This window comes from Bubalus kerabau, chromosome 1 (assembly GCF_029407905.1).
Source record: "Bubalus kerabau isolate K-KA32 ecotype Philippines breed swamp buffalo chromosome 1, PCC_UOA_SB_1v2, whole genome shotgun sequence".
Lineage (NCBI taxonomy): Eukaryota > Metazoa > Chordata > Mammalia > Artiodactyla > Bovidae > Bubalus > Bubalus kerabau.
In genome coordinates, this window is record NC_073624.1 from 238548569 (window position 1) to 238567972 (window position 19404).

Below are 19404 nucleotides of genomic sequence, written 5' to 3' on the forward strand. Positions count from 1 at the left end.
TGAGCCACCAGGGAAGTCCCACCAAAGGCTGGCAGTTAATGGCAATTAACTGCCTTGACCTTCATAGCAACCTGGGGTGGGGGCGGGGGGTTGTCTACTGCTGCTTCCTAAAACCTCTTTCAAGATAAGGCATCGGAGACTCAAGAGTGACTTGCTCAGGGCCACTCAGCTCACCAGCTGCAGAGCTGGTTTGAAGGTACCAGAGCTCAGCCTCCTTAACATCAGCTTTCATGTGCAACTAAAACACCTCTATCACCAGGGGGTGATATCACCAATTTAAGGGACAGTCATTCAGGCACCAAGAAACGCTAAGCTTTTTGTCCTTGGCTTTTGTTCTGGAAGTTCAGCCTTACTCAAGAAGCATGAACTGGTCTGTTTTCTCAACCGTATTTTTGCCCCCTGGATCCCTCTGCTCTCAGCTTTTACCTCAGGGGTTTCTGAAGACTCACCTTTGGGGCAGGTGCCACCAGGGGCCGGGTCTGCGGAGGGCCGGAGGGAGGGGGCCGCAGGATGGAGGCGCCGCTCGGCCTAGGGAGGTTCTTGCGGCCTGGCACTGGGTTAGCCGGGAGCGCCTTCTGCGGCGGCCGAGGCCTGGAGAGATCCTGTGGAGAAAGCCACAAGCCTCATTCAAAGGCCAGAGGCGCCCGTTCAAGAGAAAACGTCCTCAGTATGTTACAGGCCAAAAGCAGATGAGAAGAGGTATATACCATTTAAAAAGAATGGTCCCATTTATAAAAACAGATTGTGTGCGTACATGTTTACCTGCTCAGGAAAAAAAGCCTTTTTGGAGAGCAAGTTGGCAGTATCTATTAAAATCAGAAATCATACTCAATTTAGAAGTGATCATTCTCTGACCTAAATACATGATTCCACTTCCTGTTACCCAATTAGAGAACTATTTGCACAGGGCCACAGAAATGAAACTGCAAGGATGTTCCTCGAAGCACTGTTTATGACAGCAAAAGAAATTAGAAATCATTAAAATTTTCATCAACAAATTACTAAAATTACACAGTGACATATGACGCAGCATTTTAAAAGAATGAAGTAGGCTGATAAGTGCTGAGGTGGAAAGATGACCAAGAGGAATGGCAAGGCATGGTACAAGCTGCAGAGGATAGTTTTGAGAAACAAGTCACCCTCCCTCAGTCCCCTACCAATGTAAATCCAAAAGTACGTGGGGAGTCAGAAAGGATGAAGACCAAATTGATAACAGGTCAGAGGTTAAGAGTGGGCTGTGCATGGTGAGAGGGGTCATCCAAGTGAACATTCAATTTTTTTTTAACAAGAGTATATATATGTATATTACCTGCACAAATAAAATTTTTAAAAAGAAGAAATCATATTTTCCATATTGGTTGTCTGTGGGTGGCACAATTCTTTCCTTTGTACTTTCACATTACCTTCATGTTTTACTACCTTCTCAATAAGGCCTTCCCTAATGGCCTTATTTTGGAGAAGGCAAGGCACCCCACTCCAGTACTCTTGCCTGGAAAATCCCATGGATGGAGGAGCCTGGTAGGCTGCAGACCATGGGGTCGCGGAGAGTCGGACACGACTGGGCGACTTCACTTTCACTTTTCCCTTTCATGCACTGGAGAAGGAAATGGCAACCCACTCCAGTGTTCTTGCATGGAGAATCCCAGGGACGGGGGAGCCTGGTGGGCCGCCATCTATGGGGTCGCACAGAGTCGGACACGACTGAAGCGACTTAGCAATAGCAGTAGCAATGACCTTATTTAAAATTATAACACCCTGCAAAACACAACCATACACAATCTATGGGATGCAGCAAAAGCAGTCCTGAGAGAGAAGTTCATAGTGATACAGGCCATCCTCAGAAAACAAGAAAACTCTCAAACAACCTAGCCTACCATCTAAAAGAATTAGAAAAAGCAGTTTGGTTTAAACAAACAAAACTTAAAGTCAATTTATGGAAGGAAATAATAAAGATCGGAGAGGAAACAAATAACAGAGATTAAAAAACAATAGAAAACAATCAATAAAACCAAGAACTGGTTTTCTGAAAGGATAAACAAAATCAATAAACCTCTGGTCAGGCTCACCAAGAAGAAAAGACAGAGGACCCAAATAAAACAAGAAATGAAAGAGGAGAAACAACCACAGACACTGCAGAAATACAAAAAAAAAAAAAAATCATAAGAGAAAACTCTGAACAATTTTATACCAATAAATTGGACAACCCAGAAGAAATGAACAAGTTTCTAGAAACATACAGCCCTCCAAAACTGAATCAGGAAGAAATAGATACTTTGAACAGATTAGTCACTAGAAGTGAGACACAACCTATAATAAAAAAAACAACTCCCTGCAAACAAAAGTCCAGGTCCAGTGGCTTTACTGGAGAATTCTACCAAACATACAAAGAACTTACACCAATCCTTCTCAAACAACTCCAGAAGATTAAAGAGAAGAGAACACTCCCTAAGTCATTCTATGAAGCCACCATCACTCTGATAGCAACACCAGACAAAAATCATCAAAAAAGGAAATTACAGGCCAATATCTTTGATGAATGTAGATGCAAGAGCCCTTAACAAAATATTAACAGACTGAATCCAACACATAAAAAAGATCATACATCATGACCAAACTGAATTCATCCCACGGTCACAACAATAGTTCAACATATGCAAATCAATTAATGTGATACACCACATCAAGAAAAGACAAAAACCACTGACTGTCTCAATAGATGAAGAAAAAGCATTTGATAAAATTCAACATTCATTCAGAACAGAAACTCACCAAAGTGGGTATAGAGGGAACATATCTCAGCATAATAAAAGGTATTTATGACAAACCCACAGCCAACGTAATACTTGACAGTGAAAAGCTGAAAGCCTTTCCAACTACAATCCCGAACAAGGATGCCCACCCTCACCACTTCTATTCAACATAGCATTGGAAGTCCTAGCCACAGTAGTCAAGATCAGAAGAAGAAATACAAGGTATCCAAATTGGAAAAGAAGAAGTAAAGTTGTCATTATATGCAGATGACATGATACTATATATAGAAAAGTCTATAAAGACTCAAACTACAACAGCTGGGATGTTCAGTGGTTAAGACTCTGCTTCCACTGCAGGGAGTGCAGGCTCAGTTGCTGGTTGGGGAACGACATGCCCCATGGGGCAGCCAAATTTTTTTAGATAATAAAAATAAAAGGGAATAAGATTTAAAAACCTGCAGCACCCCCTCATTCAGCATTCCCAGACCCCTTTATCCTAATCTACTTTTTCTTTCTTGGTATATATCACCCCATTCCACCACAGCATACTCCCTTATTTTTTATTTTCTCTCTCTGTTCCCCAATAGACCAGAAAGAGGACCAGAGGTCCTTTTCTGTCTGATTCAGGGATACAGCTCAAGCTTCCTGAACAGGGCCTCATATACAGTGAGCACTCAACATCCATTTCAGTTCAGTTCAGTCGCTCAGTTAGTTGAAAAAAATAAATAAAACTCTGCACTAGTCAGAAAAGTTTAAATAACTGTATTTCTTCTGTGATCAAAAAACAAATTTTAAGGGGCAAAGACTGGACCATGCCACCACCCACAGATCCCCAGGCTGGTACAAGAGAAGCTGATTCCACAAGTGAGGGTTTTAGGGCCTGCTGACCTGGATGGTTCCCCTTCTTGAGGAGGTCATGAGCGAGCATAAAAATGGCTAAATGGCAAGCATGGGGAGAGGGTGGGAGTAAATAAGAGATTTTCTGCAAGAAGCTTCTCAGTCAGCAGAAAACTGGGAGCAGAAATGAGTAAAAGCAGCAGATTCTTGGGACCAAAAAACCACGCTGTCCCACTCCATTCCTTCCCCTAAGGACCGAGAGATCCCACACCCTTCCAGACCAGACAGCTGCCAAACCAGAGTGGCTCCTGGAGGCCAGGACAGAGACATTCTGGCGGAAGCAACAGCTGGGTGCAGATGTCAGGATGCAGTGGGGAAATGCTGTGCTCTCTTGGCTGCTTGCTATGCAAAATGAACAATTTGTGTGTGTTTGTGTGTATGTGTGTGTGTGCGCGCATGCATGCATGCTAACAGAGGTGATCTGGGCAGGAACCTCATCAGCATGGCAACACTGGGCATCCCTGAGCAGGGTCGTGCCACTGGCCACGTCTGCTTCAACCCAGCTTGGCTCTACCGGAGGCCTCACCCAACACTTTTTCTGGGGTGGAAACAGTCCCTGAACTGCTCTGGCCCTATGCTCCCATCCTCAGCAGCAGCACCTCTGTCAGTCAAGCTACACAAACCAAACCAGACACTGGGCAGCTGTGCAGGCGGGGATTATCCCCTCCCAACCCTCAGCAGTAACTGTTCCCCAAGTCCTGTCTATTTTCTTTTCTATACACCCCTCATGGGCTTCACCCTGTCAATGCTACCATCGCCTCTCCCCCAGACACAGTTTAAACCTTGTAACTGATAATGTCTGTGCACTCAGCCTCATCCCCCTCTGATCAAATGCCACCATAGTAGGCCTTTCATTTTTTAAAATGACTTTTTAATTAAAGTGTAATATACATAAAAAACATGAGTCATAAATATACAACCAAATGAATTATCAGAATGAACACACTAACGTAATCCTCACCCAGGTTTAAAAAAAAAAAAGGAAGATTAATAGCCCCAGAAACATCTCTGGGCCCTCTTAGCCACTGTGTCTCTCTCTTCCCTAAATGTAGCACAAAGAGAGATCCCAAACCAAATCTGATCACATCACCCACATCCCACCACTGCCCCCCTGTTCCCATTGAATGCAAATCCAATTTGTAATCCAGGCCCATGGCACAGTCTGGCCTCTCCTGGCTCTCCAGCTTCTTACCATAGCTCCTTGGGCCCCAGGCAAAGGGGCTCTAAAGCTCCTTCCATCTGGGGGCTCTCTTCATCACAAAGCTTCCCCACCAACAGGTCCCTGGTCTAAGAACCTCTCCTGCCCCTCACAGCCTGCTAACTCCTGCTCACCCCTCAGGTTTCAGCTCCAATGTCACCTCTTCAGGGACGCTTTCCCAGATTTCCAGACTAGATCAAGTCCCCGATAACTCTCTTTGTAAGCAAGCTGAACCTCTCCTTCATAGCACTTACCACTTCTGTAACTACACACATACCAGTGTCTTCCCCAGCAGGCTGTGAGCTCCAGGAGGCAGAAACGGCTTCTGCTTTGCTCACCAGTGCCAGGTACAAAGCAAAAGTTCACACACATGTGCAGAGAGAGCAGAAGAGGTTACAAAGCTTTGCCTACCACCTCTCAAGAGTGGTCCAGTCACCAGGCTAGGAGGTGGTGGAGCTGAGACCTGAGAGTGCGGATGCCCCCAGAGCCTACCCAGGGCCTGACACACAGGGTGGTGGAGGGTCTGGAGTCAGCCCTAGGTGCAAGTCCTGGCTACTCTACTTACAAACCGCCCCCTTGGCCTGGCCCCTTCAACCCTGTGAGACAGCTCCCCCAAACAGAAAGTGAGGGCAGCAGAAACTCAGTCCTCGGACGGGTCCCAGGAAGGGCGTCTGCCCAGACTGAATCCCTGCCGCCTGCCCTCAACACTGTTGAGAAATCCCTGTTTGGGCCTGAAGCCATGCTTGGGGTGTATATTTTGGGGTACCTGCCACTGGTTGAGGGGCTTTCTGGGCTCTGGATTCCTGCCAGCAGCCTCCAGGGCAATGCAGCTGGAGTCCACTACCCAGCCCCTCCCCCAACCTATTGCTCAGCACCTTGCCCTCAGGCTGAAGCCATCTCCATTCAACAAGCCTCCAGTGCAAGATTTTCTGGAACACTGGTCTCATGGACTGCTCCCTCCCTCCCTCCTCCTCTGTTCTCCCCTCACACCCTCATCTGCGCATGGTTGCTTTCTCCCCTCTTATTCCCTTTCTCTCTCCTTCTGTGGCCTTCAAAACTCACATGTGACCACTCTAACCCCCAGTGTCTCAGAATGTGACTGTATCTGGAGACATGGCCTTTAAAGAGGTGATTATGTTGAAATGAGGCCGTTAAAGTGGGCCCTAATCCAATCTGACTGTCTCTGTGGACACACAGAGACATCAGGACGCACACACACAAAGGAAAGACCACAGGACACGAGAATGCAGTCACCTGCAAGCCAAGGAGAGCTGCTGCAGAAAAAACAAATCTGCTGGACTTCCAGCCTCCAAAACCGTCAGGAAGTAAGTAGTCTCTGTGGTTTCAGCACCACCCCACCCCCAGACTGCGGTATCGGTTATAGTTGCCCAAGGAGCCTAACACTCCCTGTCCTCTGCTCTCCTCTCTCTTGCTTCTTCTCTCCCTGTCAGTCTTTCTTTTCTCTTTCTGTATGGAATTTTCTATCCCACTCCTGCCCAAGATGAGAAACACAGGAGAGCAGCAGTTTTGCAGGGCTTCCCAGGTGGCGCAGGAGTAAAGAATCTGCCTGCCAAACTTAGGAGATGCAGGTTCGATCCCTGAGCTGGGAAGATCCCCCTAGAGAAGGAAATGGCAACCTGATCCAGTGTTCTTGCCTGGGAAATCCCATGGATGGAGGAGGCTGGTGGATTATAGTCCATGGGGTCACAGAGTCAAACAGGACTGAGCAATGGAGCATACACTGCAGCAGCTTTGCATCACCAGAGAACCAAACCTGTTGCTCCTGGCTCTGCTGAACCATGACACTGCAACGTCCCAGGGACCCCAGGACCTGGAGCCAACAGTCCTTAGGGACAGGGACAGCCTGAGCCCCCTGGACCATGCCCAAGAACAACAGTCCCAGGAGGAAAATGGGCAAGTCCCCTACCCCAACTGAGGGTAAAACACAGGTGGTTCCGGAAGGCACCACGCCTGGCCACCACCCAACATCTGTGTCTGTGCTGTAGGAACTCCTGCCGGAAGGTACAGCTGGAGCCAGCAGAGCACAGACACGCCGGGTAAACAGGACTGCCTCTGCTTCTAAAGAACCCCAGTGATGGGGGGCAGCCCAGACCCTGCCCACCCCTCCCAGGCCGGGCCCCTTGACCTGCCCCCAGATGAGCAAAGCATCACCCTACATCCCTCAGGAAGACCTCCCGACTACTGCAAGGTACTGATCGGCACAACGTGGTGGAATAAGTACTATGATGAGAGACATGCAGGGACACCAAACTTGGGCTTGGGGGTCAGAGAAGGCTTTTTGGAGGAAGCAGCATTTAACAGGGGATCTAAGAATGAACACGAGATGTTGGTGCAAAGGGAAGAAAGTGTATGTGGCAGAGGACAGCATTTGCAAAGGCCCAGCAGACAGGGAAAGACCACGGGGAACTGAAACACTGACTGAACATGCACATTTGGGGTGGAAGATGGGTGCCGGCTTGCCAAGAAGAGGCCAACCAGGGAGGAAGTGCTCTGTAGCATATTTCCCCATCTCATCACCTCACATTCTGCCCAATATGGACCAGAATGCAGAAAGGGCAGCCAGCCCAGGACTCAGCAAGCTCTCTCTTCCCAGCCTCCATCATTCCTCATGGCTGATGGCTTGACAAGTGATGCTCCTGACCCAGGGTTGCTGAGAAGCCACTTACCTGGGAGAGGATGCACTTAGGGGCGGGGGGCACTGGCCGGCTTGGGGGCGGTCCCCTGGATGATTCTTTCCTCTCTACTGATGGTCTGGGCCCTGGGGAGTTTCTAGCAGCCTTGCTGAGGTGTGCTGGCGATGGCGCAGGTGGTGACACGCTATGCAGGTAGTCTGGAGGGGGCCGGGGAGGAGGCTGGGAGGGCTTCCGCAGGGTTTCAGGAGTGTTGGTCACCTATGTGCATAAGACGAGGAATGCCTGAGATACAGGAACCCTTAATGCACTTAAAAACTTGGGGGTGGCCTTGGGTGTCCCACTGGCACGAACAAAGACCTCGGATCCCGGAGGTCAGATGCAACTTTTAAAGTCATGAGGGGATGGTAGAACCAGCTGACCATCTCTCAGGCCAAGAAAGTGTCATTTATTACCAATCCCAAGGGGCCCACAAAGATGCTTATGGAAAAATCTAGCACAGTCCTAAGAGAGAAGGTCAAAGTAGCAAAGTTCATGGTGCAAAGCCCTTACCTTTCGCCTGCCCTGGGGTGTCTGCAACTTGAACGTCGGGTTGGCATGGCCTGTTCCACTGTTCTGAGACACCCTGAAGGGACAACTAGTAATAAGGAAGGAGAAGCACAGGTTGTTCATTGAAGGTCACTGCCTGAGTTCGCCCTGACCCAGGTGTGGCCAGCCAGCAGCTCAGTCGTCCCTGAATCTGCTCTAGCGGAAGTGGGATTGGCCCTCCTGAAGCCCAGCTCCCTCGGCATGGAGACAGTGGCCAGTGGAAAACTCCCAAGGAAAGAGAGTTGGCCTCATATACAGCACAGTGTGCCTCAGTATCTTTTCTTCACCCTTTTAAGACCTTTCTCCCCCAAGAAGACAAGGATGTTACCAGCCATCAACCAATCTCCCTCAGGCATCATTCCAGGAGGACCTGGGATTTAAAAATCTCCTCTGGAAAAAGTATGATTTATAACAGAGGACTTGGAGACTATACATCTTTAATATCCACAGGAATGAATTACTTAGGACAAAAATTACTCTCTGTCTTAAGTTGATGTCTAGCCACCTCTGTGATTGACTTGAGCTGGTCAGTTTTCCTCTATTGCCTCACTTTCTGGGCTCCAAGATGGGGAGAAAATCCATTAGATACAGGATAGATTTCATTTCACATTCCAGCTTGAATTGGTTGGGGGCATTCTGCTGAGAAGGCTTCTGAAGTGATGACCAGGCTCAATCAAGCTTGCTTACAATAAAAATCAAGTAGTAATATTTGCTGTGGTCATGGAGCGTAGCAGAAGGGGTGAGGGTGACGTGCACTGGGCATTTGCCTTCCAACTAAATGAGACCCACCACCACCACCACCTTCTTTTTCTAAAACCAGGCACTGCTTTCAGAAAGCTGTGACCCCCAAGTAGACCTCAAATCCTTCACAGCACCCCGTCATACCTGAACTGTTGCCTCAGCTTGGAAGGGAGGGCTAAGGACTTGAGGTAGCCCAGTTTGTTGTTCTGTTTACAGCAGCGATACATCATGATCAGGGCCACCAGCACAAAGATGGCTGAAAACACTCCGGCGACCACAGGACCAGCGCCTTCCAGAAACAGAACCCAAGTGGCAGATTTAGAAGTAGTTGGCTTCAGCAGTGGATTTCAAATAATATGTTCCAGATACTCTTCAGATCCTTGATTTTCATTTACCTTGTATTACTTATTTTAACTTAAAAACTATAACAAAAAAACACATACTATGTCCCACTGGGAAGTCACTAATATCACTAGCTTCAATAATCAGGTCAACGTGCTTGGCAGAGACTTCACAGTAAAGTTTCTCCAGCTACTTCTGCTTAATTGAAAAGCATTCCTTTTCATATAAGGTAAGGAGCTCTATTATTCCAGCTCTATTATTATTTACCACTTGTTTTCTGCCTAAATCATGATTTTCCTGGACACAAAGCAACCACAAAACACTGAGACATATAGATTGATCTAAGATTAGAAGCATAATCCATAATTTCACATTTGGTTTCACCAAATTCGCCTCAATGTTCTCATGAATTATAAATCTAAATGTACAAAATATATATAGACCAGTGACACACTACTTTTAACTGCTTTATATATTGAGGTTTCTTCCTTGAAAGATTTTGCTCAAAAAAAAAAAAATTTGTTTTTGCTATTATTTTTTTAAAGTTTGGAAACCAAAGAGCTAGAATCCCTGAAATACGTTTCTGAGTTTCCAGCTCCTCATTTTAAGCTTTGTCCATCAAAGGGCATCTGAGTCACTATAATGTGCCCTAGGTTCATGATTAATTTTAAGTGGTTGAGAAGGGGTAGTTGCTACCACTGACCCCCAGATAGAATGGATTATTCAATAACCTGTGGTCTGTCTTAATCTCTCTGTAAGCAGGAACAGGCTCCTCAACAGAAGGGAGAGAGACAGAGACAGAGGAAGAGCAACTGAGCTGGGCCCCACACCAGGCTGCTAGCCTGGGCCACTCCTCCCACTCAGCTCCTCTTGTTCCCTCATCTATAAAAATCAGGATGACAGTGCTGACTTATTATTCCTCTGCATTATGCCACCCATCCCTCCTCACAAAGGTGGGCATGAGCCACGCAGGCCGGCCACTCACTCTCGGGGGGCATGGGCCCGCTGTCGATGCTGCCCCCTTGGCCCGGCGTGTTGCAGAAGGGTGGGGCCCAGCCCCGGAAACAGTGGCAGTTCTGGTTGTTGTTGCAGACCTGGAGCAAGGGCAGGGCAGGGAAGAGGTGTCAGCACCCTAGAGAGCTCTGGCTTCCCACAGTGCCTGCCCCTATGGACATCATCGCAGAGGAGCCCCAGAACCCCCAGCATACGTACCCCATGGCCGTTGCACTTCTTCGCACAGCCTTCCATTTCAAAGAATGAGGTGTTCCTGCACTGCCCCTCAAAGCAAATCTGTAATGAGAAGAAACCGGTCAGCACAACAGAAGGGACACTGGTTGGGATTAGGAGACTGAGGTTTTGCATTCAGAACATAATGGGACTCAAAAAGGCAGCCTGCTTCAGGTTATTATAGTGATAAAAACAACCTAAAAATTCAAGGACAGGATGACAATTAACTAAGTTCTGCTATTTCTCTTGCAATGAGGGAGAAAACAACAAATATTAAATTTTAAGAAAATATAATAATATAATGTGCGTGCGTGCTTAGTTGCTAAGTTGTGTCCGACTCTTTACAACTCCATGGACTGTAACTCACCAGGCTCATCTGTCCATGGGATTCTCCAGGCAAGAATACTGGACTGGGTTACCATTTCCTTCTCCAGGGGATTTCCCTGACCCATGGATTGAACCCGAGTCTCCTGAATCTCCTGGCACTGGTAAGCAGATTATTTATTTACCACTGTGCCACACCTGGGAAGCCCATATAATAAATATGTGTGATTTCATTTTATATTACTATATATTGGTTCTATGTTACTTAATTGTATATTAATATGTACTAATTTAAACATTATACTTAAAGATAATGACTATGGTGATAGCTGTTTACTTTGTGCCAGGTACCACACCGAGTGCTTCAGATGTGTTTTACAATGTTATTCTCAGAGTTAACTCTCAGATAGCCACCCCAGGCTTTCCGGACTCCTAGTTTAGACCATTTCATAATTCATATGATAATTAATGATGAGGACAAAAGAGATATAATAGCCAATCCTTCTAAACAGTTTACAGGGATTATCTCATTTAATCCATACAACAATTCTATGGGGTGGGTCTTGCTCTTAATAGAATGCTCTATAAAGAATGTAAGCCACAGGGCTAAAGAGGTTGGGGAAGCTGGGATTTGAACCCAGGCATCCTCCCCCAGACTCCCACTTCAATCACTGCCCTGTGCAACCCAGAGGCTAAGTGAGGCTGGAGGAAGGAACTTACGTGGTTATGGCCACACTTGGTCCCAGTCATCACCAGGCCGGGGTCCAGCATGTCACCCTCCTCCTCGGGACCTCGATAGACGTGGGTGCCCCGACATCGGATCTGCCTTCCATTTATCACAATGACGGTGTCGATGGGCACTGCATTAGACTCCAGGGGCCGGGCCTCGGAACTCTGACACTGGATCTTGCCACACTTGGCATCTCTGAGCCCAAGAGAGGAGGAGGGAAGGAGATGGAATCAGAGACAGGGAAGAGCTGGGACACCAAAGAGCTTCAGTCTTTCTCAACTGGGACAGCAGGTTTGTATGGGGAAGAGGCAAAAGGCAATGAGTGTGCTGTAGGGACTCAGCCAGAATTCCTCTGTGTGGTCTTAGACCAAGGATAGGATGCTATATCTTTATTCCCAAGTAGATGTAGCCAGAGGGCTGGCCTTGGGAAGTCCCCTTTACTGCAAGAACTGCCTGACCTGAGCAACCTAACCCCTTATGCTCTTTGTACCCCCAAGCAGCCGGGTGTTGCAGCCAGAAGAAGCCTGGTGTCATCCCTGACCTCCCTCCTCCGTCCTATATACCAACCCAAGTTCACACCACCATCCTCTCTCACCTAGACACCAGGAAACTGGTCTCCCTGCTCCAGACTTGCCCTACAAGGGCCTAATTTCCAAACTGCTCTCAAGCCAAAGTCCAAACTCCCCTAGCCATGTACTCAAGGTTTCTCATGATCTGGTCCCTGCTCAACTAGCCAGGCTCATTTCTCAGTAGCGCACCCCACACCCGCCCCCACCCCGCTGCACCCCAACATTATACTTTAACTATATCAAGTTGCTATCAATTCTTCCTACCACCAGCTTTTCTCTATTCATTTCTCTGCCTGGGACACTCGACCATGTACCAGCACCATTCCTCATCCTGTTCAAATAGATACTTTCTCCAGATCGCAGCTTAAGCATAACTTCCTCTGGGAAACCACTTCAGTCCACTAAGGTGAGTTGGGTGGCTCCCACCATATTTCCATTATTACACTATCCTCTTAAGTTCCATGTACTCAGCCCAGTGTCTGGCACATGGTAAATCCACAATAGATAGTGGATGGGTGGGTAGGTGGATGGATGGTTGAAATGAATGAACGACTGGGTGAATGACAGGCTATTCAGATGAGGGTATAATTAGTACCCTGCGGAAATGACCCAAGAGGGCTGACGGGCTGCCCTAGTATAAGAAGGTCCCAAAAGGAAATGTGACCAGCCTTCTAGGAAGCATTGCATCCACACCCTCCCTCTGACTTCCTTAGGGCTGAATGGTGCATTGTCAAAAGGGCCTGCAAGAGATTACTTAAGGGCCCGCTCTAGGGCCAACCAAGCGGATGAGTGGGTGGGAGTGACGAAAGAGCAGGACTTGCTTTGGCATCCTCATCTCATGGGGTCTGCCTTATGGTCATCACCTCATGTTGCACTTCTTGTGTTTCCCATTCATGTCCTTCCCACAGTTTCCAAAGGTGTCCCCTGCCACATTCACCTTCTCGAAGCAGAGATCAGGAGCAGGCCGGGCTCCTGGGTGGGCAAGAAACATTTATCAGCACACCAGCCAACTTTAGTAGAAGTCAGAAGCCCCCAAAGGACAGAACTAGCCCCTGGCAAAATCAGGAAGTAAGGAAGTTTTATGGAAGGGAATATTCAGCCTTTTCTTTATCCCTATCTGTTAGTCCACCCCCACCTTCTCAAGACCTACTCATAAAAAAAGGTTTTATATCAGTTCTTTACACTTTATTGAGGTTTTATATCTATGGGAGGTGTGTGTGCTAAGCCTTCTTTCTCATGAAGAAGCCCTTTCTCATTTCAGGTGTTTGTTATGTTGTTTTGTTGTTTTTTTTTTTTTTTTTTAAATAAAGGTAATACCTGCAGAAGATTTTTAAGAATAAAATACATTTTTCAGTTTTTTCTACTTAGTCATTCTAGTTCCCACATCCCTAAAACCTGGAGAAGCAATCAATTAATAGTGTATTTTCTAAAGATAATTTTATCTCCACCTTCTAGATACAATTCTTGTGTATCTTCTAGAGATAATCTATCCAATAAGGAATGGCCACATAGTCTATTCACATTTTTTTTTTTTACTTAGTACATACAGAGCTGCGTCCTTTTATTCAGCTTATGGAGTCCCAATGTATTTGGGTGCACCAGAATTACCTTAACTGATAGGATTTATTGAAGGATTTATGGGTTGTTACTGCTCTAACAGTGCTGTAATAAATATCCTTGTAAATCTACTTGGCCAAATACAAACGTAGGACACATCCCTAAGCAGTAGTATGGATGGGTCCAATGACAGGTACACTTAAAATTCTGGTATCTCCAAACTGCTTTCCACTGGGGTTGTACACATCTGTTTCCCCACATGTATAATATGGTTTTCTCCACAACTATATTACTATTATTCTTGTTACAGTATTATCATGCCAACTTATATTAATTTTTCATTCTTTTCCAATATGATATATGAAAAAAAAATCCCATCTCATAGTTGATACTTTGCTCACAGCTCCATCGTCCACCTGTTTTGTTGGATTATTCTTATCCATTCACTCACTATGAGAATTTAAAGCATCAAGGAACTAGGAAGAATACTGTGTACTGCCTCCTGCTGAAAGTCTACCTTGAGGCAAGGGGATAAAAAGGGTAATATCTGGAGATGCTCTTGTAAAGCCTGATCCTAAGCAATCCAGAGTGTCTGAAGGGGGAGGCTGGCTAGGAAGCAGCAGGGTGGAAGGAGGGTGACCCGCCCCCTGGGGAGCGCCTTACCAGGGCCCCACAGCTGCTGGCACTGCTCCTGGTAGGTGAGGCACATGCCATTGTAGCAGTAGGCCTGGCCGTCCTCGCAAGGGGTGCCGTCCATCTGGTAGAAGTTGGTGGGGCACTGGGGGGACTTGCCCGTGCAGAACTCTGGGAGGTCGCACTGCCGTGCCTGTTCACGGCACAGTGTGCCCGGGGCCAACAGCTGAGCCGAGGAACAAGAAGGGGGGATAAAGTCAATCTCCTACCTGTCCTCAATCCTCCCAGCAAGGGCTCATGAGCATCACTCCCATGGAACAGAAAATCCCTTACCATTATTTCAGAGCACTTTTTACGTGACCTCATTAGCTTAAACCACCATAAATCATCTAACATGAAACATCGAACACTTAGTTTCAAGGTGGTTTTACAAATGTTAGCTCTACATAGCAGTCTTAAGAATCAGGTAAGAAATAATATTTATGCAACTATTTACAGTTCACTAAGTGCTTTAGTAATAACAGCTACTTTATGGAGCTCCTATTTAAATGCCCAGGACAAATAATATTTCATTTAGTCTTCATGACAGTCCTATGTAATATAATTATCCCTGTTTTATAGATGAGGAAATCTGAGGCATGTCTCCAAAGTTTCATGGTTAGTAAGTGGCAGAAGAGCAAAGCCCACTAGTATATATGTACAGATACACACACACACTCACACACAAACTAGCATTCATGCATCTTTGAATTCACAAGCACTCTGGCAATAATACACCCACATTATCGAGTCAAGCTCCAGGCTAAGTATGTTGCACGTGTTCATCTCATGAGATCCTCACAATGTCCATGAGCTAGATACTGCTATTTGCCCCATTCTGCAGATGAAATAACCTGATCAAATAGCACACCTTGGGCAACTGGTAAGTCTGAGTTTAGGTGGAAGCACAGTCCACGATCCAATCTAAAACCCTGGGACCAGATGGGCCCCAGACTTCACAGATTTGAGAAAGCAGACATTACACAGAGGTACATACATATGTATATGTGTATATCTCTCTATATATACATACACATGACATATGTATATTACATAACCCAGCATCAAGGCCTAGGATTATACCTTATAATCAAACACACTAATGTTTTTGCAATGAAATACACTATTTGCTTTAAGTGTTATTTTTTAAAAAAGACTATAATTTGATTTATGTCAATTGAGATCCAATTTTGCCACCAAATGAGTTTAAAAAAAATTTTTTTTTCAGTTTTTAGAACTTCCTGAATTTCAGAATTATAGATAAGAGAATGCAGACCTATAGTAACATTTGCGGTAAAAATGATGTGCTCTTCCAATCAATACTAAGAATGTGGGCTCCAGAGTCAGAGAAACCTGGTTCAGCCCCTTCCTCACTGTTTAACCCTGGAGAAGTCACTTATACCCTCTGAGCCTCAGTCTCTACATCTTAAGTTGAGGATATTAACATAAACCCCATAGGTGTTCTATAAGGCCTGAATGAGATGACACATATAAAATTCTCTGCACTGTGCCTGGCACCTAACAAGCAATCCCTTAATGTTAATCAAAACTGTGATGAGGAATATTATGAATGCCAAATAAAATCAAGCCTACTCTCTCTGGACATTTTTTTTTTTAATTTCCCACTTTCCAGGAGTCCCACACAGCCTTCTGGGATAATCTGAACTCAGTGACGTCAAATATAGAAAAAGGGAAACTTTGTTCAAAGGCTCTTTCTGGCTAACTTTGACACCACCACTTCCCCAGGACTGAGGCTGAATCTGGCCATCAGCCCCTGCAGAGCCTCGGACTGTCAGGTCAGAACCCTGGGCAGGGAGGGCCCCTTACCTTACAGCGGTGACAGCAGGAGCCGTGCGCACACTCGGCCCCCTCTCTCAGGGTGCAGTTAGCGGCATTGCAGCAGGGGTTCTCGCATTCCTGGGGAGGCAGCGAGAGGGGGCGTGAGCCTCCGAGGCAGCAGAGCAGGGAGATGGGAGACAAGGCAGGAGGAGGGGCCTTTACCCCCTATCCCACCTCATGTGCCCCTGGAACTCCAGCTCCCTGGGAAATCTCTACCCAAAACACCACTTTATAGCTTTATCATTAAGATAGTATGTATATATTGTAGAGAATATACATAAGCAGAATCATCAGTAACATCCAACTTAGACACAACTGCATCCTGACACATTTATAAACATATAGTTATTTTACAAAATCACAGTAACCATACCACTTTTAAACTTAACACACTACCCCCACTTTTCCTTGTAATCATGGATTCGTCTAAAATGTGATTTTTAGCATAGTACTACATTATAAGGAAATGTCATGATTTGTTTTTCTCATCCCCAATCCAACATCCAGAGACCATGTCTTCCTGGGATCCAGGCGGACCTGTGTTCCTCCCCTTCTAGCGCACCAGGCGTCTTCCCACCCCAAGGCGCAGCTCTCCCACTAGCTAAAGTGTGCCTTCCCCTCTTCGTGCCCCTTGCTAACTCCTACCTCCGCCTTCGAGTGTAGGGTCCGAGTCCCCCCCACCTGAGTAGGGCAGCTCCCCTCATGTTACATACACTCCTAGCATCATGCTATTGGCTCTCCTGCTATTTACCACAGTTGTATTTATACATTTTTGCAGCTATTTGGTCAATGTGTGTTTCTGGCTTTGGACTATATACCCCATAAGGACAGGGACCATGTCTATTTTTTCCTACCTATTTATTTTCCTATCCCCGACACATGACCTAGTATCACATACTCATTTGTTGAAGGAGAAACTGCTCTGAATATAAGCCATTGGCCAAGCCCACTCAGGAGTGGGCCCCTTAACCTCACTGGGCCCTCCATGATAACACAACTCTCTCCTTTCTGAAGGGTCTGGGCCGATCTCTCTGAACTCATGCTGGTGCAGGTGGGAAGCCTTTAAATGGTTCTTGTTTTATTAAAGTTATGTGCTGGCATTTTAAAAAAGTCAAACCATAGAGAAGATTAAAAAAGCAAATAGTCTTTACCCACATATACAGACCCTCAATCTCATCCCCAGAGTTTATTCTGAATGCATAGACTACTGACACATTCTCCCACAAACTGTTCTGCACGTTAACGTTCATATTTTCATGCTTCATAAAATAGATATGAAACTATCCAGTTCTGCTTTTTGCAGAACTGCTAGCATCTGTTAGAAGTGACAGAGCTATGATATGCCTACTATATTCATCCTGAAGATCAGAAGGAAGGAAAGGGCTTGTACACCACCAATTCTGCTCTTTCTTCCTCCTAGAAGCCCCTTTCAGACTTGACAGGACTTCCTACATCCCCTTTCAGTCATTTCTTCTACAGGTCAAAGAGCATGAGCTTGTTATTTTAAGTATCCTCATAATGCCCAGGTTGAAGTTCATGTATCCAGCTGTGGACAGCCAAGGAAGCCATCTGTAGCTCCACTGGCCAAGACTGTGGTTTCTGGATAGATCAGATGCTCACAAGGAGAACTCCCCTGCATTTTGGACACAGATACTGTCAACCTCAAACTGGGAGAATCTACATAAATGGTCCATATTTAAGGCTTACTCCCCACATGTTATTTGTGATGGGGTCTTTGACCTCCACGTGTATGTAGGAAATGCCTGTGACTAATTTTCAGATACATGCTCTTTGACCTTGAGATTTGAAGTCACTGTAAATTCTTCCCCTCCCACTAACATGGCATGACACCTTACCTCCTCCTCCCCACAGTCACACTCTTCCCCATCTTCCAGGTACCCATTTCCGCATCTCCGGCCTCCATACAGCGTCCTGGTGTCTGGCATGTTGGAGAGACACATCCCCCCGCCTGACTGCAGATACCTGTCCAGCTCCCTCCTGTTGCATCTGTTGAACACTCTGGGAAAGGGGTGCCTGAGAGGAGAGCCAGGGCAGAATCAGCTGGGGGTCTGAGCATCAAGCTGCCGCCCATGAGGCTGATTCCAGCTGGATTCAGACCCCCACAGGCCCATGCACATACATTCTGCCCCCTAAGAACATCACCTGTACATTAACTTTCTATGAACTAAGAAGTATTAACCACCACATAATGTTTTTTTTTTTTTTCCCTTTCTCTCCATGGAGAATTTATTTGAGAATCCGATGCAACGATTTCAGCCCTTTCCATGAAGGAGTTGCAATAAATAAAGGATAACTAGTATGTTACAATAGGTCTCTTGAGCCTTAGAGCGGAATAAAATTTCAGCCAACCCAAACTTTTCCTGAAGCTGATATTAGATGGAGATTTTCTTAGAACAGAAGACCAGGCCAAAAAAGGCCAAGTTTATGGGTTTAATTTCTTTGTTGGGCCAGTGATCTGATCTCTGTTCTAACGATGCAGGCAGTGCTCCAAACTCAACAGCCCAACTCACAAACACATGGTCTGTATCACAAGAGTGTGAAAGGCCCTACATCCCGCTATTGGGGAAAAGAATCAGAAGTCATGCACTCCTTGGTGACAGGTAGGTACCATGATCTGGGTGTACAGAGGAAGAGTTATCCTGATCCCAATTACCTAAACCAAGTACAGGTTAGACACCAGAGGGTTTCCTTCAGTTGTCAGGAATGTCACAAAAAGCTTGTCACTAAAAATTGTTAAATTACTAAATTGTCTGAACAGTTTAAAACAAATTGTAGTAATTAACATAACTCTCTCAACCACCTGTCTACAAATAAGATTTTTAGATTGAGAGAGAAAGAGGTGGACTTAACAGTGAGCTTGAACCTTGTTCAAAGAGCAGAGATTTGAGCACGAACCATGGAGCTGTCTGTCTCTTTCATATCGACATCATCCTTTGTGTGACACTTTTTCCACGAAGTGAGCAGAAGACACTGGAACACCAAGCAAGCTGCATCTCCTCTCAGAGACACAGCAACACCACTCCCTGAGCAGCATGAGCTGGCCCTAGTGGCTTTCCGTAGGAGGAACACAAGCTCCCACCATGATGCCTTCTGAAGAGTGACTCAGTTCCCTGAAGAACCTGCTGCTCTCTGCTGTGTGAGTCCAGACACTGACTGTAAGTCCTCTGAAGCAACTTCAGAGTTCTCTTTAAAAGGCTCTGGTTTAAAGACCCCTCAGAACTACAGTGAGATGGAGCTGCCTTGTCCCTGTTCCTTGTGGTAAATGCAGCCTGTAAAACCCCTGAGGAGTCACTGTGGG

The 19404-nt window shown here is 46.1% G+C and overlaps 1 protein-coding gene and 1 long non-coding RNA gene across 2 annotated transcripts in view; one reads left to right on the top strand and one right to left on the bottom strand.

Moving 5' to 3' along the window:
• The window catches only part of ADAM19 (ADAM metallopeptidase domain 19), an 89799-nt gene that overhangs the window by 3967 nt on the left and 66428 nt on the right, over positions 1-19404 (bottom strand). The window contains exons 12-22 of the mRNA XM_055560638.1: positions 17942-18119; positions 16074-16163; positions 14238-14433; positions 12881-12989; positions 11439-11643; positions 10380-10457; positions 10153-10261; positions 8970-9114; positions 8049-8133; positions 7533-7757; positions 450-602 (exon numbers count right to left, since the gene is read on the bottom strand). Of these exons, the coding sequence (XP_055416613.1) occupies positions 450-602; positions 7533-7757; positions 8049-8133; positions 8970-9114; positions 10153-10261; positions 10380-10457; positions 11439-11643; positions 12881-12989; positions 14238-14433; positions 16074-16163; positions 17942-18119 (1573 nt within the window). The remainder of the gene's footprint in view (positions 1-449; positions 603-7532; positions 7758-8048; positions 8134-8969; positions 9115-10152; positions 10262-10379; positions 10458-11438; positions 11644-12880; positions 12990-14237; positions 14434-16073; positions 16164-17941; positions 18120-19404) is intronic.
• Positions 15782-19156, top strand: LOC129636901 (uncharacterized). Its single transcript, XR_008707191.1, has 3 exons — positions 15782-16042; positions 18586-18706; positions 19064-19156. It is a non-coding gene; the product is annotated as an uncharacterized LOC129636901 (long non-coding RNA).